This window comes from Mastigoproctus giganteus, chromosome 6 (assembly GCF_048544385.1).
Source record: "Mastigoproctus giganteus isolate SK-2022 chromosome 6, ASM4854438v1, whole genome shotgun sequence".
NCBI lineage: Eukaryota > Metazoa > Arthropoda > Arachnida > Uropygi > Thelyphonidae > Mastigoproctus > Mastigoproctus giganteus.
The window spans coordinates 91,213,927-91,236,462 of NC_143580.1; the positions used below are offsets into that span (position 1 = coordinate 91,213,927).

Genomic DNA, 22,536 nt, shown 5'->3' on the forward strand with positions numbered 1-22,536 from the left:
CAACTAACAGTTTAATTAAGTGAAAAATTTCCTTAATAGGCAGCTTCATATAATTAATCGGTGTCGAGTTTTTATTTAACATATCCCAAATAATATCTAATGTGTAATCAACGTTTACATTCGTATATAATGAGGTAACATCTAATGAGAATAAATTGTCATTGTCGCCGAGTCTACAGTCTTTAAGCTTATTAAATAATGTATCGTAGTTCTTAATCCCAAATTGTATTACCTGTCTAAAGGGTTTTATAATGCTCTATACATGTGTGGCTAAGGATAAAAATATCGAGCTCCTTGTAGGAAACAATAGGTTGAATAGGGAACCCAGTCTTGTGTAATTTTACCTGACCGAAAAGTGCAGGAATATTGTATGTTCTGGACTTCAATCCCTTTAACTGAACCATAGTAATGTAGTCGTTTTTTCGATAAGTGGTTAACGTTTTATTGTATTGATTGACCAAATTGGTAAATAGTGCCGGGTCTACTTCACGATAAGTGGAGGTATCAGACACAACTGAATCTAACTTATTAATATAATCATGTTTATCTAGTATTACCACTGTATCTCCTTTATCTGCCCTCTGTATAATAATGTCCTTATTGTCCCGAAGTTCTCGTAAAGCTGAACTGTCATGTGTATTCAATTTAGGAAGTCGCGTTTCTTTTATGTTATTCACTACTTGGTTAACTTGTTGAATAAATACATCTTTTTTTGGAACATTACGAAGTCCAAATTCAATGTCAATTACGCATTGTTTTTTAGGCAGTTTTCGAGGTGGTAAATTATAATTTAGTCCTTTGGATAAAAGCGAGATCTGGTCCTGTGATAGTGTACACGAGGACAGATTTGTAACCTGTTGAAATGTCGGTTCGTTGGATAATTGGTGAGGGGGTGTCCATGAACTAGCTGACATATTCTGTGGTAACACGTTGTGTGTCTGTGGGGGGGGATGTCACCCAACTCGTATGAACTTGATCGCAAGCCCGCGACAATGTGTTGGAATTCGCATGAACGTGTCTTGACCTATCCGATAATTTGAATTGAATTGTGTTAAATTGATTATTTAATTATTTATATTTTACTCTAATGTACCGGTAAGTTGTCGATTTTTTTCGTTTTTTCCATTTTAATTTCTGGAGGATATCATACGGAAGTGTTCTACGCACTATATTGAGGTAAACTCCTCTTATTATTTTTACTAAATAAAGTTATAGAAAGCTGCAGTGTGGCACTCGAAATAATAGATTTAACATTGTCTGTACTCGGTCTGTAAAGCCTTTCCTGAAAGCCAAGTACTGCATATGCTATAAAAATTTATTTTTGCATTCAGTTCCTTTATCACCTCATCATATAGTATCCAATCAGATAGGTCAAACAAATTTCTAAAATATAACTGCATTCCCTATCTTAGATGGTCACGCATTATTTCTTTAACTAATGACTCCATTATTTTCCCTGCAACAGAAGTTATGCTAACAGGTCTGTAATTACTCATGTCGCCCTTTGATCCCCCTTTGTGAACGGGGGATAGATTCGTACATCTCCAGTACACAGGAACTTCTCCTGAATCCAGAGATACTCTCATAATTATGGCTAACGGTTTTCTTTCTTTATGTAATTGGATAGATCCCATTCACCCCAGGTGTCATTTTTATGTTTAGCAAGTTCTCTTCTCAGTTATCACAAAATCGTTTACCATTTGATAAAACTGTAGCTAAACTTCTAATAAATAGATAATCATTCACGAAATATTTTCATTAAAACTATCTGTTGACAAACAGTTCCTGTTTGCTAAGACCTCAAAATTATATCGGCTTAAAAATTTACCGTACTTACCCAACTTTCACTTTAATGAAGGACAAAATTTGTAGGCAGCTATAAAAATGTCCGATAGGAACGACGTTTTCTATCAAACGTTGCCCTCCCCCATATACGGAATTTAAATTAGGCGCCTTTCATTAAATCATCTCAACGAGTCTCGTGTACTCGGAAATTTCGAATTTACCTTTCATGGGATTACATTTGAAGAGTTAGTTTTAGGGCGTGAGACGTATTTATAGTAGTACATTTTATGAATTCTTAGAAATAAGAAAACAGTAAATAAAAATACTTTTAATTTTATTATTATAGTAAAAGTAATGAATTAGCAACAAAGGCATCCTTGCAATATGTCTTATTTTGCGATTTTTTTTTCCAAAAGTTATTTATTTAACTTGAGATATGTGGCTTCATCCCAGGACAGCAAAATGTGCTAGCGGTGCTCACACTATATTATCTCAAAATTGCAAATTAATTACAATATACAAATCATTTATATTAATTATTAGATAATTTGGTTTAATAGAAACTCCGATTGCCACATTTTAGTGATATTCATATATAGAAAAAATATGGTCGAGCAAAAACGACTACGTATTTTTAAAAGTGGAACCACTTCAGAGCGGTTGCAGTTGGGACGCTGCGGTTTGCGCGCTTGAGTAGATCAAGTACACTAAAGCATTCAATAAAAATGGAGCGGTGGTTGAATTCAGACTCGTCTTCAACAGCGGAAGAAATGGTAGTGTTCCAAGTCGAAAGACCATAATACATTTTATTTGCAAATTTAGAACAACAGCATCTGTGGCAGATATGAAACCTTCATTTCGGATACGTACTGTGCGTACTCCAGTAAACATTGAAAGAATCAGAGTAACTTAACATTGCAGTCTTCAAACATATCTTAGTCATCAATGAAGAGAACATATCGGAAGGATATGTATGCTGTATATCGATTTAAAGTTCCGTCTATATAAAATAGGGATGGTTCAACAATTACTTGTTCATGACTTGGATACGCATTCCATACCTTTATTAAAATTTTCATGGTTCAGCTCTCAGGAACTTCAGGATTTGTAAGATCCTGAGTCAGTCTAGTTAAAAATGTCTATTTTGAACTAGACGAACATTGCGCAAGGATTTCTGTGAACTCTTTAAAGGGAATGCTTCCAAATTACATTTTCTTATTTTGGTAACATAAATCTATCACCGCGATCACTAGACTTATTTGAAATTTCTTTTTATGCGGTTTCTTAAAATCCAAATTCTTTGTAAACCATCCATTTGAGCAGCTGAAATAAAGCATTCGTGATGAAACTGAATATTAACAGAAACATTACAGAACAGTGAATAAAATTTGAGAATACGAGAAAAGGATTGTGTTCGCAATGGTTGTGGGCATATAAGGGCCATAATTTTCAAACACTGAGAAGTGTAACGTTAAATGCTTTTATGATATTTTTTCCAATTCGCAATAGTAGTCCTTTCACTTTTCAAATGGATAGTTGTCTTTGCTCAACTATATAAATGTACCACCAAATCCAAATAATTAAAGTCCGTAATGGTCGATTAAAAATAAAAACAGGGGTGAAGGTATTACATATCCTATATTACAGCAATATCAGAAGACCAAGAACATTAAATATAGTTCAGGTGAAGGGTTATTGCCTGCGTAGATTGATACTACTTTTATGAACTGGTTCAATCCTAAGAGGTAGCGGTATTACTGTGTAAGGACGGAACCTGGATATGATCCTGGCTAGCTCTTGAGATTCCTGAGTATCGGATGAATTGTTTCATTACTATTGTTATCTTTTGTATCCCTAGAGTTGATAAAGGAAAAGATATTGGCCAGGATCCTGGTTCTGTAGCTTCTGTCCCAGCAAAGATTTAGAGATCACTTTTAAGATCGTTTAACATGCCGGAGATGAAGGCTAGATTATGCAGCATGCTACTGCAGTTGGTCGTCGCACTATGCTAACTTTCCAGTTCCTACCAGTTGCGATGACGTCATTCATGTTTGGAGAATTAAGTGCATGAGTAACAAGCTGCCGCAGTATACTGACATTTACGTCACTCTACTCCTGGCCTGCCCTAGAACTTACACATTGTAATATCCAAACTACAATATAATTCTGACCTGTAAGTGAAGGCTATCCTTACTGCCCATTTTAGCCATCTCATGAACCAAGTTGATGATTATAAACGAGTTGCCTAATTCTTCCACCTCGCTCAAGTAAGTATTTCCTCACAAGAGAGGTATATCGCTATTTATTCTCAGTGTCACCGCTTCAGAGATATTTCTCTCCTTATCAGGAAGGAGCTACTGATGAGAAAACAAAATAAAAATTATTAATTTGCAGTTTATATTGTAGTCCATTTAATTAATTGATTTCAGTAGATAGATACATCCTTGTGGGTAGCATTGTAGTTTAATCACTGCCTTCACCATACCAAATGGAAAAGGTTCAAGTCTGAATCTTGTTCAATGATGCTATGAACTTTTGTTGGCTTTTTTTTTTTTTTTTTTTTTTTTTGAAATCTGTCGCTGAGTTAGTCAGTTTCAGGCGACGATAGCAAAGGCTTATTTTCCGAAAAACAAAAAAAATATGTTCATAATACCCATGGGTGGATGAAATTGTTCTTGGGTAACTGTCATTTGACTCTGTTTTAATTTTCGTACGTACAGTTTAAAGTCCAGTCGATCAAAGTTCTTCAAAATTGCGGTGTTCTTGCTTGAAAGATTCTAATGATAATGATCAGACGTGTATGGTAGAGGTAAGTGTGTAGGTGGAGAAGCAACCTAAGTCTTTCCGTAATCTCGAATGTGCCCAGGTTTGCGCTATTTGTATAATTTCACACTTAATGTCAAAAAGGACTATTCCTCTATATTTACTTTCTAATTTTTATTTAAGTTTCGTTGAAATTATGGACTTCTTCCCGACCCTGCAGGGAACTCAATACTGTGTCGTAAAGTTCATTGCAATGTTTAAATTTATTAAAATGGACTGAAAAAAACATTACATCTTATTATTATTGATATATGAAAATTTTTATTGACGAACAATAGCTCTCGGAATGAACTCTTACTACTTCTCTGTACTCTACACTAATAAGCACCTACGTACTACTATATATATATATATATATAGTAGTACGTAGTACTTTTATTTATATCAATGATATAGGTTAACATATCCTTACAGTATTATCCCTATAAATATAATTTCTTCGCTCATTCCTTTATACTATTACTTTCTTTTTTATTACCCCTGTACCCACCCTTAACATTATTTCATAATCATTAATATTCATAACAAATTATCTCAACCTTAGTAACTAACTTGCCTAATATAACAGGAATGTTCCCCTTTTTTTTTTTTTTTTTTTTTAAGGACTATCACTCAATTCCTTACAGTTCAGGATTCGAGAAAAAAACAGGAATAGACTTAAGTTCCGAAATGGCCGATACTTCCAATCAATTTTCTGGGCACTCCGGTTTTCCTTCAGGGCTGACACCCTTGACATGATGCACCTTCAGGGGTAGACAATATATTTACAGGTGTACATACTTAGTTTATTCTCTGCGGTCTGAACTAGAACCCATAAGCAGTTTCTTCGCGAGTTTTCCTTCAGACTCTTTACAAGGGCCTACATTACTAGCTCTCCTATCGAACTCCATCCCCCCCAGCACTAAAAAAAAAAACCACAATCCACTCTCTCTCACACTTAACTCTCCTTTCGAACCTTTTTTTTTTTCTCTGAAGTTTAAAACGCCTTCCCAGGACTCGCAACCAATCCTCATACTCTGCTTAATTTTCATTCCTTGCTATTTGCTAAAATCTCGGGCCACAGCCATCTCCTTAGCGCACAAACCAACCCTTCCCTAGAAATTTTCTTATTTTTTCCACACAGCAGTATGACCTTTTCATGTTTTCGGGTTACCTCCAAATCACTCCGTTTCGTGTTCACACCTTCTCTGCTAAATATAGCCAACTTGCCAAAATATCAGCCACTCTGACGCCGTTTTCTTTTGACGCGAACACTGGACGTCCACTAATTTCCTGTTTACTTCCTAACGATGGCTTAGATCAAAAGATACGCTTTGTAATCCCATTTCACAGTCCTATTGTTCTTGCCCTCAGCAACTCTTTCACGCCTGCTCACAAATCGCGCCCCCTTTCCTAGTGCTGACCGCTATCTCTATTTGCTCTCTATATTACTCGAAATTACTTGTTTGTTTCCATTTAATCGCTATTTAACATATACGTCTATAACTTTCCCATCCTCAAATCCAGTGTTTCTTCAAACTTTAACCTTATTTACATTAAAACTAAATATCCAATCTTAATACTTACTCTCTTTAGCTTAATACTCCCTTTCCATCGCCCTACCTGGATTTATTTTAGCAAAAGAAATATTTCTAATTTAATTTGTAAGATGTACAATGCACAAAGATCTAAAATCATCTTACAATGCACATTATTTAGATATGCCGCTCTATTTAGCTTTCTGCTTTATATTTTTCATTCTTGTTATTTTTTTTTTAGAACAAAGCAACTAAATCTGTTAGATATCAGTAATCTGAAACGAAATCAGTAATCTGAAACTGTAATCTGAAAAGATATCAGTAATCTGAAACTGTAATCTGAAAAGATATCAGTAATCTGAAACTGTAATCTGAAACGAAAACTTCTGTTTCCACGCTGTATAAAAGGACAATATTTGTAACCTCTACACCCCTGAGAGGAGTTTTCTTCTTGAAGTGTTTTGTTATCCTCATTAATTTAGTATATTTTAAAGTTTATATACTTGTTTATTTTCATTTTAATTTATTTTAGTGTTGTATTTCTTCTTATTTATTTTAATTGTTTTTTAATGTAGCCTTTTGTCCATGTTTATTATTTAATGTTTTGTGATGCTCTGTCGAATTGATTGTATGGGCCTCATTTCAAAAATATAGCTCTTCACTTTATATGTTACAGTAAAGATATATTCTCTGTTTCTCTCTCAAATATATTTATGAATGAAGCATAAAACGTGCATTGAGATTGCGTTATAGTCCATAAATATTATATCAAGGATTTTAGATACTAAGCTATAAAATACTCTTAAATGATGGAAATCAGTGAATGCTATTGTTCTCTCAAATTTAATTAGTATTTATTTAGGTGTTAATAAAGAATATAAAAATAAAATGACAGATGAAAATGGCACTTTCTTGCTGTATGCTTTCTTACTTTTGCTGATATTGTGCCAGAGGTCAATGAAGCCGTGAAATAGCGTTATGGATACTATTCGTGACACCAGCAGTGGGCGAGAAACTATATCGCTGGATGCTTAGCTTGGTGTGTCAACGGTTAGAAAGTTTATGGCGATGGTATTATGAATGTGTCGTTATAAGCCCGTTCCACTGCACAAATTACAACCCGACGAACGTACAGGCTGAGAAACTTCGGACGCTCATTGTCTGTGTGTTACCAAATTAGACAATAAATAGGTTCGCATTATTCCCTCGAGAGAAACCTCATTTTCGGTTTGCCTTAGGAGTTAAGAGTCTACAGTGCTATTTGGAGTGCAGAAATTCATGTGGATGCACTACTAGAAGATACGAAAATGGGTATCAGGAATTTAGAGTTGTTGTCGAAGTTATCAGTTTATATTCCTGTGGAAAGTGTCTGATCAATTATTATTAATGTAAATTTTAAATATCATTACAAAATGCTATATGTCTTTTGTAAGAACCTGAAAAAAAATTAGTTTTAGCGAATGGTATGTTTGACCCGTTATGGATTTCTAAAATGTAGTTTCTAGAAATTAATTTATTATATGAAAAAGTTTTATATTTCAATTGTTAATTAACATTTTCTCAAACTGCTGATTGGTAAGGATGATTGTGATTATTTTTATCTCTTGTCTTTTGTCTCGCTTTATTTCTGTTTATAGTTGCTGTAACAAACTTATTTATCATGCTAATTTTAAAAAAATTAATTTAGACAGAAAGGCTACGATACTTATGGAATTTAGTATTCCTTCCCCTTAAGAAATTATCTAATTTAGAGCTTTAGTCTGCTAAACTAACCAAGCAGAAACTGAAGTTTCAAACCAATTTTTTTAAAACAAATCAGTTTGATAATATTCTACTCACTTTTATGATCAAGTTTAAATGACGAACCTCATTTAGTATTCCTTCCCCTTAAAGAAAGCTGTCTCAAGTTTAATTGAAGTTACTCATTTCAACTTGAGATTGCTTCCAAAGTGAATAATGCTGGTTGCATCCAATGCCTAATAAATTAAGAGAAACAGAATACCGCCCTAGATCAGCTAAGTAGAAATATCCTGAGTTTTTGCCTATGAAGCAGCAGTGGATTAGAAGACACAATGCTTCATGGATCAGAACTTGCATTTTCTAGAGTTGGGATGACAGTATTATGGTACCATCAGTAACCTTTCTCTGTGCTCATATGCGATTTCGTCTGACCATTCCAAAATCCGCTATTGCGGATGCTATTCAGAGACAGAAGCTCATAGTTGATATCTTAAAGGAGAAGGGGATCTCGGCTGCTTCACAAATCAGAGACTGTGTTCAGTGAACCACAAAGAGAGTAATTCGTGCTAGTGCTTCAAGCATGCCATCTGAGAAGAAAAAAACATCGAAGAGCAGGATGAAGCCGTCGATACATTCTAACAGAAAGTTCTGTTGCGAACAGTCTCAAGATATGTAGAAAAATTGGACTAGTTGACTGAGGTCCCCGCTTCAACCCAGTGCACATCTATGGGACTGTTTATGCAGCGCCGAATTAGGCTGCTGCCAAAACCGCCTTCTTCCAAACTGCTTTGCATGTGGGATGTAGGCGAATCCGGCCGACACCTATCGGAGGTTAGTAGAAGTATGCGGAATAAGGCCATTCTTGGCCAAAACATTCATTAATCGTTTGAATTAAAAGCCATTTTTGGAAGTACCTGTGCATGTGTGTCAGAATATCCTTTGTTATAGAGGATATTTTACATCCAAGGACTTATCCGAGAATTTTTGAGAAATAAGAACGTAATGATGAATAACTGGCGGTTTTACAACCAATCAGTACACTAAGAGCAGTCTCCCTACAATGGTCCAATGGCATTTGGCGTTATAATAACCAGTGGCTTCACGCTTGACACTCCCAAGCTGAATCTGTAAAACATAAACGTGTCTGAATTTCTTTTTTTTTTTTGAATAAATCACAAATATACTTTAAAAAAAATGACCTTGAGCATAAAAATACATTAAAATCACTTAACTTTACACTAAGGAGAAAATCGGTACTGCGTAATGTTAAATAACATCTTGACTCCCACTGTACAGTACTTCTTTATGAGATTTTTTTTAATCAGCAAATCTGGAAAATTATCCACATATGCAGATTTCACACTGTCACCTTTTGGAGTGAGAATTACCTTGACGCTAATTCAGAAACAACCTGCATTAAATAGTTAAACCAGGCAGAGGGAAACTTGTCTGAGTTACCTTGATGTCACTGTATATTCTCTCCCTGTTATAACAAATGATAATTCAGAAAATGGCCATGAAAAACTCATAATATCAAGTACTTAACAGAATACCATGCTAGTGCCTTGCTATCCAAAGGGTGAGACGATGATAATAAATTGAATAAATAAATAAAACTATTGAGATTTGTTTTGTACTTTCACGGTTCTCCACAGAATTTCTACTAATTTCTTGTAGTGCAGCTTGAAAGTAATTTGTTTTCGAATGCTTCGCCACTGATGGAATAAACTAAAAGCACACGGCACAAAATCGAAAATTTCCCCCACGAGAAGAATATTTTTGATTAAGTTTATGGTTGAATTTTGGAAAACTATGCAGGGGTGTAATAACCATAGCAATTAAGGAGAATAATTAAGGCGCACGCATTCTTCGCGAAATACTCACCTCACTTATTCAGTTAACTGGGTGTAAGGGATGGGTTTGGTACAGGCCTAAAAGTTACCTAACTACATACTTCAAAGAAGAATGTTTTTTCCCCAGAAAAAACGGAAATAAAAAAGGAACTTGTCAAAGACCGCAGTTTTACTATATTCGTTCAGAACTTCAAGAATCTATCTCAAGAAAGTACTTCTAATTAAATAATTAACTTGATAGAGACAGATCCATGAAATCAGCAAAATATAATGTTTTCCTTAATAAATTACAAGTAAATGAACTATGTATAACTTGAACTTCCATTGAGTCAAAAGGAATTTTCCAAAGTTATTCAATTCGTTTTTTTTTTATTGATTTTAAGGAGTATTAAAGTTCTAACTAGTAACTATGTTGTTATTTAAAGCGATTCTTTCATAAAATTTATATGCTAAATCTAAAGAGAAGAAAAATTCGTGCTCCGTTAATCTTTTAAAGTGGTTTGAAGTTCCTACGAAATGAATCATTAAATTAAAAACGTGAATTTAACAAAATTCGTTGAAGATTACCAAATTAACTATACGGAAGTAGACCGGACAATTACTCATTTGGTAAGTGTTCATACTGACGAAGAAGTTCAAAGCAAAGTTCATAATTAATACAAATCCAAGTGTTCCGTATCCAAAGAGGTATTTCAAGTTCTACTGGCGCCCTTGAGTTTTCAGACTTTCTTTCGAATTTGAAACTATAAGGCAATTAGCAACACCGATTTCAATTGAGAATTGATTAGTTTTTGTCGTATGTTGGACAGAAAATGAGATGAACGATAACTTTAATAACTTTATCATCCAAATATGAGTAATATTATCATTATTATGACAAAAGGATCTTATAAAAATAAATAAATATGTGTTCTATCACGGGGGTCGGATCCTTTTATGAACAAACCCAGTGATAATTGATTATGATGAAATAGACCAGTTCACCTGTTAGGAAAGGATTGTTTTAAACTAACAAAATATCACACACCAGAATGATAAAATGTAATAACCATTTGAAGAGAAAATTGAGATGTATTGCTTCAGAGGCATATCTAAAGAGATTATATCTGTTTGCTTTCTGATCACTGAGTGTATATGTGTGATGTGTGACTATAAGTTTTGAGACTGCTGATCTTTTAGGTGGTAGTGAGTGTGGGAGAGAGAGAGTTGAAAATATGTAGCACTGTTTTTACAAAATGTATTTACGAATACATTTACCTTTCTCTTTCAGGGGCCTTTGTGGCTATCGCAGTGGCTATGACTTTTGCTCGTCTACAGTGTGGGACATGGTCTGGGTTAGATTCCATTCACAATTGGAGGCACTTTTATGTGCTTCTCCTTCACCCTGACCAAGTTAATTTTGGCAACACAGTAGTTGCATTCTACTCCTAGAAAACTCGAACTTTTCATTCTGCAATAATAAAACAAACAATAGAATACACGCCATTTAGGGACACGATATTTGGCGCAATAGTATTAGATAGCAGATACTTGTTCCTAATGATCCAACCCAATCTTCATCTCAAGACTGAAGTAAACGAGCGTTTCATATAATGAAGCAACGCAAATAACAATTTTAACGGTTCTTTTATTATTTTTAACAAGCCGGTAACGTAAAAATACGAAAAGAATATTCGCATGATCCGTAGAATAATCATAAACAAAAACGTAAAAGTGTAATTGATTTCTTTCTCTGTTTCATTGTGAAATCTTAGCCACTATGCGCAGTGAATTGTATGTTAAGGCAAAAAGAACTGAACTGTTGTAAGTTTAAGTTTGAACTGTAATTTGGGTAAAAGATATTTCTCTGTGTCAGCGTTATTTGACACTGCAGGCAAAGTGCAGTAGGACTTACTTTTCGTATCTTGTTTTTCCTCAGGAGGTCGGTATCTAACATTCGCCTCAGGTACCTTGTACATACGAAATGTGGAAACTAGCCATTCTTACAGAAGTTACAAATGTCAAACACGGAATCGCTTAACTGGAGAAGTTGTCAACAGCGCTACAGCGGGTCGCCTTATTGTAACAGGTAAGGTGTTTAAACATGTATTTGTTTTTTTTATATTTCAGCCTTAAATCCACATGAAACGTGCAATTTGATTAAAACATTCAAAAAATTGTGAAACCCATTTTATTGTGAAAATTCATATCAGTGATTTCTTAAAAGGGCGAGATTTATTTTACAACAGAAATATTTACATTTCAAATACGCTATACTTAAATACATTTCAGAAAATTATAAAATTATTTATAAAATAAGTGTTGCTTATTTCATCCTCTACCATATCATAGGATGAACAAATATTTTAGCGAATATGATGCTAAAAAGGGTTTTTAAAACCGCTGAGAACACTTTAAACAAATAATTTTGATTGCACTTAATATATGCCCAATTTTAGCATAAAGTTTTCGGGTGTTATCTTTACAAGGTTTCTCTACTCTCTAAATAAGAGTTGTACGGATGGGGGTTATCAAAAAGTTTGTACCCTTACCTAGAAATAATAGCTCTAGAAAGGCGAACCGTCACAGGAACTTTAATCCTTTTCTATGTACCTTCCATGTATAGTAACACATATCTCCCATCTGTGGATCAGTTGTTTAATGCCTTGATCATAGAAGTCCGCACCTTTTGCCTGAAACCATGATTCCACGTCATTCATGACTTCCTGAGACGAATCGAAGCGGCGTCCACGCAATGGTTTCTTTATTTCTCGAAACAAGAAGACGTCTGACGGTGCTAGGTCAGGAGAATAGAGTGGGTGCTGCAGTGGTTCGAAGCATTACACAAATTCAACAGTCGGCGAGAACATTGCATTCGACATAGCTTCTGCAAAGGCGTCAGCAATCTTGGAACCCATCGAGCAGAGACCTTAGACATGTGCAGATGGTCATGTAAAATGCTGTGGGCGGGCAGACCCATAACTAATTACCACTGCATTTGCGGTGTTGTCACAAGTCTGTCACTCAGCACCAGTTTCTCAACCTTTGCAACCGTCTCACTGTCTGTGGATGTTGATGGCCTTCCTTCTTTTGGCTCGTCAAAGACACTTGTACGACCGCACTGGAACTCCCGTTTCCACTTTTTTACAATGTCATTGGATGGACAATTCTGCCTATACATAGCTTTCAGTTCTTCGTCAAATTCCTGAGCTTTCTTGTCCTGCAAATGCAGGAACTTGATCACTGCTCGATACTCCACGTTGTCAACCATAGCGTCCTTCCTCAGATTCCGGGCTCCACCTCTGGTGTACGATCATCTACTGGAATGAAATTTCACATGTTAGTTATTGAATATGTAGACAACTTTTATTAAAAACGGCAACCTCCTACTGGTGTTTTATATAGGTCTGGGTACGAACTTTTTGAAACCCCCTCGTACGTTTTAGTTTAGTTTATAATTAAATACCTCTCTCTTTGAAGAAAGAGTTATCTGTTTTATAAGCCTCAATACAATTTAAGAACAAATTTCCTTCAGAACAGCCCTAAGAAGCTCTAAGAAGTTCTCGTATGATATAATCACGAGCATTTTTTTCTGTGTCCGAAGATGCTCTTAACAATATTTCTAATTTTTCGCTAATCCCGAAAGAGGAAAATAAATATTACTATATTCCCAAATGTCGCCATAAAATTAATTAAGTATTATTCTACTCTTCTCTATTAATCATACCGATAAGAAGTAGTTCATGAATTTCCCCATGAACAAAAATTCTGGAATCAGGTTAATAAATTACGCCATTTTTATATAAAATTTCCGATATTGGTCGGTCCCTTACCTTTCCAACGAGCTGCAATGCGTTAAGAAAACATTTTGCAAACAATATATTATTTCCCCGTTTGCAGTTCAGATTTCTGAATTGGATTGGAGTGGTATATGAAACGAATCTTTTTGACAGAATGGGTTTGGAGTGAGCCTGGGAATGCAAAAACTAAAATACATCTAACAAGGCGACATGTAATCCTACTTTCAGCAACGTTACTGTTTGTATGAGATAATTTAATGATTCGCAGTAAATTTAGATGAAGTGGAAGAAAACGTTCTGGCTTGAAAAGGAACATTTTTCTTTTATGATTTGCTGTTTTCTATTGTTTGTACATACTTTTGAAGTTACTTGAAATTTCTATTGTTTTAGTTATCGATGGGCTAATTAGAATTAGCATTCTACTCTTTTACCACTTGTGCCAATTCCTCTTTTATAATAATAGTTAATATTGAGGACGGCATTTTTACCCCTCTTTCAGAGAATAATTTTTTAAAATAGGAATAGAATTCACAATTATTTTCAGGTTCATTAATCTTATTGAGTCTCGAAACATAAACAGCATATATGACTGTTGAAATTCGTGGTAAATTATTATAAATTCATGCTAATTAAATAATATTCATGGAAATTATTATAAAAGATTTTTCCCTTCTCATCTTCAGTTTTAAGCATCATGGAAATATTTACATGCTCATCTAAAAACTTAACATATAACAATCGATATTATGCGCATATTTGTGATCAAAACTATTAATCTTCAACATTGTCATGTGTGTTGTTTATGTAATTTTGCTTCCAAAGTATTAATATTGCATAACGCCTACCGATTGATAAAAAATATTTAATGAAAGGAAATTGCCAATTCATTTATTCTTCCTCCATTATTGTCTTCTGGAACCAGTCAATAACTTCTCTTGGTAGAAAGTCTCCTTTGTTTCTATTCTCTCGCGAATGAATATAAAGAAATCTGAAAAATATGTTTCAGGCTGGTGCGTTATCGAAAGGATTTTATTAATTTGTTTTATTATTACCAGTAAGTTTTTCTCAATAACTAACTTAGTGTGAAATCTTGTCTTCGGAAATGGATTCTTTTTAGAACTGCGTTATGTAATAGTGAGGCTCTCTAACGGTAAGGAAGCAGATTGCATTTACCGACCGATGAAATAAAAAATGTCATTAATCATGAATTCTAAAAAGATGTTTCGCTTAACCTTTAAAAGACAATGTGCAAACTGTCATAGAAATTTCATTAAGGAAAATCATTACTTTTGGTAAGCTGTCGCTCTGAAATAATGATCGCGCTTGGCCGTTGCCTTCATAGCCCTGAAGAGAAATTTATCTAAAAAACTCATGAGCTTCAATATTTGCCATCGTTTGCATATCGAGTAATGACAGTTGCTCAGGTAGATTAAATTCGAAGAAAATTTAATAAATCCTTGTTACAAAAAAAGGAATCTACAATTTATTGATAACTTATAAAGATGAGAACCTTGTTATTAGGATAGTATATAACAAAAGATGTTTTTTTTTTCTTATAACAGTGAAATCTGTTGTCTGTAGGTATCCTCAGCATAGCCTTTAGAAATGAAACACACTATTGTGACCAAAGTTGGACTTTCTCGGCATCTTGCAGCCGGCGGGAGTTTGAACTGTCTAAGAAACACAATGCTTATGACAGAGTCTTCGCGGCTAGTACACTTGTTTTGGTTATTGCCCTTCCACAAGAAATGGGAACATGTGGAATCAAATTCCCTTGAGATGGGAGGAATTTCGAATTCTTCTTACCTTGGCCGAGTTAGTCGGTCTCAGAAGACATCTCCTAGTTCTCATAGTTTATACATACAACTCATAATTCATACATACAACTCATAGTGCTAATAGTTCATACAACTCAAAGACAATCATAGTTCCCATCGTAGAAATTTAGGTTCCTTATATCAAACAAATTGACCATTAAATACACCCAGTTGACTACATTATACATATTTTAGTTGCCTCCCAGCTAATTTTAAAACAATCTACTAATCACGCTCACGACAAACTGACCTTTGAGTTACCTTGAGGTCTTGACATTGAGCCATTATCAACCCACTGCAGGATGGAAGCCTCCTCAACAATTCATGTTGAGGGAAATGGACCATAATCTGCCACGCTGGTCCAGTGCGGGTTGTCAGATCGACCGTATTCAGCAGTCAGGGGCTTGAACCCCGGTCTACTCAAAGAGCGTGTGCTACTGCACTCCCGCTCCTGCCCACTCGGCTACGGAGGCCTTTTTTTTTTTTTTTTTTTTTTTTACTTGACATTGAACTAATTAAAAAAAAAAAAAAAAAAAAAAAGGACATCACGGAAAGGTTAATCTGTCATTTATTTAAGACGGTACACTGCTATAATAATTATCCGTTTCGGGACATTTTTCGGAATTGTTATCTTATGAAAGGCAAAAATGTCTTTCATCAGATATCAAGAGGGCTATAACGATAAATTCCCTGACAGAACAGGGGTAATGAAGTTATTCAGAATTTTTAAAAAGCCAAATTGCATTCGCCTTTTCGAAATAAACTTCGTTCCCAAATGTTGGTATTTTTAATAATAATGAAAGGAAAAATTACATAAAGAACCCAATTTGGTACTGTTAATGAAAAATAAGATTAAAATACCCGTAAACTGACTACATACGCCTAACTGGCTTTCCTATGAAATCTGAAGTCAAAAATAAAAATTTGCAATTTAGTACAATGAAACTCAATGTATACTTAATACTGTGAGATTTTCTTCCTCTGTCTCGGATTGTTCTAAACGCATAAGGTGAATGAAGGCTAATTTGTTTTTATCTCAAATATAGTACTGCTGTATTTTGTGTATCGTTATATGTATATTTTTCATTTTAAGCAAAGGTTTACCCTTTTCTAAGTATGTTAAGTATTTTCTGTGCATAAACAATTTTTAGAAAGTTATTGATGCAAATTTTGTGGGTCTTGTTTTATTGCTCATGCGTGTTTGTTTAGAAGAATTTCTGACCGACACAGTTCACTGTCTAAAAGTTAGAGCTGCTGTGTTTTTTACTTGCTGGGTGCACTTTCGATTTGATATTGACGGAACACTTCCGAAGAGAATTTTATAAAGGCGGCCGACAATAAATCTCCTTCAAAAACGGGTCATGTCTTATTCCCCCCTTTTTTTTTTTATTTTATAAATCGATTCTGAAAGTACTGCCTTTTCTCCACTTGCCATCTGCTTCGGAGAGTTTCTTGCGGTGTAATTCTGTATGTAGTGTGCTTACGTGTTTAGTCCAGTGCTACAGTTTACTATGGTTTCCTTCGGGCTATTTCCTGTTCTGATACGGCATTTTAAATAGCGTTTCCGCATCATTTTTCTCCTGCAAGAAAGCGGAAGGAAATACGAGTCCCTTGAACCATTTCGTCGCTTGCTTTGATCTGGTACAGATTATGAAATTGTACACAAAACGCTCTAAAGAAAGAAAACAAAATGCCATGCTTTGATATTAATTGATTTTTCATATGTCAAATGGCAAACACCCTGAAAGCTTTGCAACTATTTATTCGTTAATATTTAAAATAAATATATAAATAATAAAAATATGGCCTTGGTGAACAGTTCTAATCCAAGTTTTTGATTTGGCATTCTATACATTTTTTAACTTCTAGCTGTTTTTTATATTTAAATTTTTTTTCGAAATACATTTAAATAAATATATCTATATCTAAATATACTCGAAATTGTAATGTTCAGCAAAACAACTACTTGAGCTGTTAGGTTACAGCAATGCTTTAAATAAAACTGCTGCTAGATATAAAAAAAAAAATAATAACCAAATATTTTCCATCTGCCAATTTCTAATTTTTCCCAGTACAATACTGAAATAAAGTTTCTCAATATAATGTTGGCATCTTTGTTGACTTTATAAATTTTGACCCACAAAAAAATTATAAATGTCTATCGTGTAGTTCTTTTCTGGTAGCTGATATTTATTAAAATGTCACCGTTCCTATCTTACTTCGTTTTTTTTTTACACCATTTTAAGCATATTACTTCAATTAATGAAGTTTTCTTGTATTTTCTGTATTCCAGTTCCATGGATATCCGCATACTGAATTGTAATAGCTGTCATCTTCACGAATGTAAAGGCAACTCTAACGTCAGAATACTATATTTTTAATGAAGAAATTTGACTCCATTTTAGATGAGCGCTTGTCAGAGATGGTAGTTTGGAACATTGCCAGACGACATTGGCAAACAAAATGGAGAAACGTTTTACTCAGAAAATAAGCGAAATTCTCTCAACTACTTTTAATGTAGATGCCATTAGAATCAGTTCTCCGGAATTTTATTTCAATAATTGGCGAATAAATAATATGCTGTTTTAATATTAGGAAAAAATCAAACATATTGACTAAGAAATTTGAGTCGAATTCAACTCCTCTAATGGTCGAGGTAGTAGGCAATGCACCACACCTAGAGTACTGGCTTATATGTAGAAAAAGATGCATTATTCCAGATAATCCGGAATACTAATGCAGAACTGTGAATTGAATTTCCATTTTGTACCCTCTTATTTATTGCCACAAGACGAAAGTCCAGAGTGAAATTTGAAAACTAGTAGAATTGTTTAGTGTTGGGCTATTTAGATTTATCTTGAATTTCCTAATAAACTGAATTGCAAAAGTACATCGGTGCAATAGTTTTCTACATACAGTACAAACTTCCATCTTGCGGATCGTAGTTCATATCATATTCAGGCGCTAGTCCCACTGTGTTACGAGTGTAGTCTTACCCCTATCTTAAAATAAAGACACATGGCATAGTGTCACTTTATTTCATTCATTAATATAAACCACGCATATGTGCTTCACTAATATCGATGAATGAAACTTATTTCCCTTTTCTCATTGGGCATTTAGAATTTGTCCAATTTCTCAGCTTATTATAGGAATGAAAAGGCGACATTGCTTATTATATTTCAAGTCATTGTACTATTATTTTAACTTTATTTTTGGATTTGATGCAGTAAGATCTTTCCAGGAAAGAAAGATTAAATATATCCCAAGCGGTTGGTATCAACTTCTCTGACTTTCTTTTCTGCATAAGTTTTCAGTAGTTACGAACAATAAAAATAATCCCAAATTGGTTTTTAAATTGCAGATATATCTTCGTTAGGATAAAAATTGCACCATCTCTTGCTCCACCAGTCGCAGTTCCAGCTTATTTTTGCAGCTACCTCTTCTGCGTCTAGTGTTATTTAATTAACATCTAAAATCTGACATAGTATCCTTATTTATGAGAACTGCTTTAAAAGCAAGGTTGCAGAATTCTTTTGCCAAAAGGAATTTTATCCCAGAATCAGGAAATGACAACAGTGAAAGTACATATGTGCCCTACTTTTCGACGTACAGTGCCCTACCATTAAGATGCCGCGATCGACGTCGTTAACAGGCTTCCAGCGTGGAATAATAGGGTGCCGCATAAGCAATAGATCTGTATGTGACAATTCAACGACACTGAAGATTCTTAGATCGACGATTGGAAATGTAATCTACAAAATGAGACGGATTCGTACTGAAACCGTCACGAAATGACTCTGAAAACTTTCGAAGCTGATGGAACATGACAGGACAGGTCTGCAAAGAGGCTCGGGATTCAGGTCGACGTCACAGCACACACAAAAACCCTTAGTGAGACGATTGGGACACACGTCGGAAGCAGCATAGCAATCAGAAAGCATGATATGAGTTACCATGGCGGTTAGCTGTCCACAACTCACTAATCACCCCTACTAATGCCAGATGCCGTCTAGTTCGGTAAGACCTGGACCGTAAACCAATGGAAAGCTATGCGCTTTACAGTGATAAGTCATGGTACATGATATACCAGTCTGATGGTAATGCTTGGGTGTGGCTGGTGCCCGGAGAAAGCTAATTGCCGAACAGTATCATTCCGATAATTAAGTTTAGCAGGCAGCGTAGCGGTTTTGGCTGTTTTTTATGGGTTGATCTGTGACCATTGGTTGTTTTAGCAAACTATGAATGCCGGGGTCTATCTAGACATCCTGGATAATGCCTTGTCTACGTTATGGTAGCACGTCGAGGAAGGCCCATATCTTTATCAGCAGTACAATGGTCTATGTCATACTTCTCGCAACGTGATGGACTGACTTGATGACATGAATTTCGATGCTGCTGCTGCTGTTGTTGAAAATAGTAGACACGGAGCAATATGGTCTTATTCCTGATGATCCTAAAACTCTTTATTTACAATCCAGAAGGTCCTGAGCATTATTTGGGTAAGGCATTACCGGTGGTTTTCGCATCTGCGCCATAAGTACTCTTCTGAGGAAATACAGTACACTATACAAGCTTGATCTAATAAAATTTAATTAATAAAAATATTGAAGTAAATATAATATGAGTAAAAAAAGTAATTAAATGGTAAATCCTCTTCCATTATCCTTTCCACTTTTCAGCTGAAATGGGCAGGAGCTGTCTACTCCTGCAGAGAATGCAATGCCACAGGGACCGTATTTTCGCAGTTTTCTGATTCGACCGCATATGAACCATCATTTCAAAAGATTTAAGCTTTATCCGAAAAATTCCAACTGAATTTCAAAAGCACATCCTCTTTACCATACAGTCAACCACTTACTATGTTTCTACTTCAAGAGGCTATATCCACCTCAAAGAACAATACTGCTGGCCCCCTGACGGAATATTTTACATAATACTCCAACAGTGATAATAAATCATTATCCTCACTGCTGACCTACAATCGCGTCTTGATTGACCATGCCCCCCCCCCCCAGTTTCTGGCATCACTCCTATATACTGGCAATACCCAAACCAAGGAAAGATCACTCTATTCTTCACAGCTATAGACCCATTTCTCTCACCAGCTGCTTAAGTAAAACCATAGAAAGATTGATACACCACCATCGACTAATATCTTGATTCTCAAAATATGATTTGCGATAACCAATCTAGTTTCAGATAAAACTGATCATCCCTGAATCTCATCGTCAAAGCTGAAACAAACATCAGGAATGCTTTTATCCGAAATGAACATCTCGTCATGGTATGCCTCGCCATAGAGAAGGCTTTTGACACCACTTGGCATTTTGGAATCCTTAGAGATCTTCATTCCCTTGACCTGAGAGGGCACTTACCGTATTTCCTATAGAATTTCCTTCAGCATACTACCTTTCAAGTTCGCTATCGTCAATCCTTTAGTAAACATATATACAAGAAAGAGTCCCTCAGGGCTCTATTTTCAGTGCAACCTTGTTTGCAATAAGAATAAATCAGATGACCAAAAATATCCTCAACACTTTAAATGAATACTGTTTATGACGATGATCTGACTGTTTCCTGTACTTCACAGAACATGAGCTTCATTGAAAGGCAACTACAAATCTCAATTAATAATATTGAGTTATGGATGGCACAGAATGGTTATCGACTATCCTATCAGAAATCTAGAGTCATTCACTTTTGTAACAAACGGAAGATGCATCCAGATCCAGAGGTACACTCAACAAATCATCCTATCACAGTTATGAACAGCGTTCGTGTCCTTGGTCTGATTTTCGATGGTAAATTGAAAATTTCAGAATACGTCAAACATCTACGGACTACTTGCCAGAAAAAAATGAACTTACCGAGAGATATTTCTTCTACATCATGGTGTGTAGATCGTTACACCTTACTTCACTTGTATAGAACCGCAATCAGATCTCGCCTTGATTATGGTGCCTTTGTGTATGATTCTGCTAGGTAGAGCTATGCAGCCAAAATTCAAAATCTACCTGCTAACCCCGTTAGGCCGATACCTAATGATCCACTGTTCACGATGTATTATAGAAATAAATCCAGGGCAGCTCAGCCTACTGATATCAGATTGGAGGCATTATAAAAAACTTGGAATACACATCTTGACAAAGTCCTTCAAGATCCAAACAGATCAGATCTCCATGGTTTTCTATTAAACCATCATTTGACAGTTATTTCCTAAACTGGAGAAAATATTCTCTTGCAAATATCAACACGCAACAAGTCCATACTGTTCACACAAAGTTACCCACATTGTTTCCAAAATATATACTGATGGATCAAAGTCCGACAGCTGAGTCAGTGCTGCAGCTGTCTTCCTCCATAACACCGTCTCAGTTTCACTTCCCACTGAAGGCAGCAGTTATACAACTGAATTATGCACCGTCAAGCTTGCTCTAAAATATATTCTCCATCTGTCCATTCAAAAAAAGTGTAATATATACAGACTCTCTGTACACTTTTAGCTTTACAAAATTCCTCCTCATCGATGCATCCTTTAATCAAAACCATTAAAATTTAGCTGATGCAAATCCAGGAACACCAGCAAGTAGTTATCTTTTTTTGGATCCCAGGCCACATTGGAATATCAGGGAGAATGAAAGAGAAAATTATGCAGCCAAGCATTAATCCAACATAGCATCTCAATATTATTCCATATATTGACTATAGATCCAATATAAGAAGTACATATAAGAAAATATATAATTCTATGGCAAGCTCAAACGTATACATAACTCCTTCGAATAAAATCTGAACCACAGTTATGGGCTTCCAGTTTCCGTGTAAACGGAAAGGAGAAATTCATCCTAGCCTGATCACAGTCAGCTTACCTATCTTTTTCTTCTCATAGGTAATGATCTTCCGCAGTGTACCACTGCATCACTCTGCTTATAAGGAAGCACATTCTCTTTGAATGTACCTTATACACGCATGCCCGAAAAGCCTCATTCATTCTGTTGTGCGAAATTTTGGAGAACTTTTCACACTTCGCCATATCATAGGTAATGATACCAAATCTCCAGCAATTACCGGTTCTGAATGCTCTTGCAGTCACCATGTATGACTTTCGTTTTGTTGATAAGCGCAATCTAACCTAAATAGCTCGTGCGCCAGAAATACCAAAACTACCAATACCCAGTTTAAACTGACCGCATCAAAAATATGCTTGTTTCCTGGACAT

General features: G+C 35.3%; 1 protein-coding gene across 2 annotated transcripts in view; it reads left to right on the forward strand.

Annotated features, from left to right (window-relative positions):
* Window positions 1-22,536, forward strand: part of LOC150084461 (cell adhesion molecule Dscam1-like) — a 631,783-nt gene that overhangs the window by 273,023 nt on the left and 336,224 nt on the right. For both annotated transcript variants that reach the window (XM_090376086.1, XM_090376087.1), the window contains exon 4: window positions 11,637-11,786. In XM_090376086.1, the coding sequence (XP_090232212.1) occupies window positions 11,637-11,786 (150 nt within the window). The remainder of the gene's footprint in view (window positions 1-11,636; window positions 11,787-22,536) is intronic.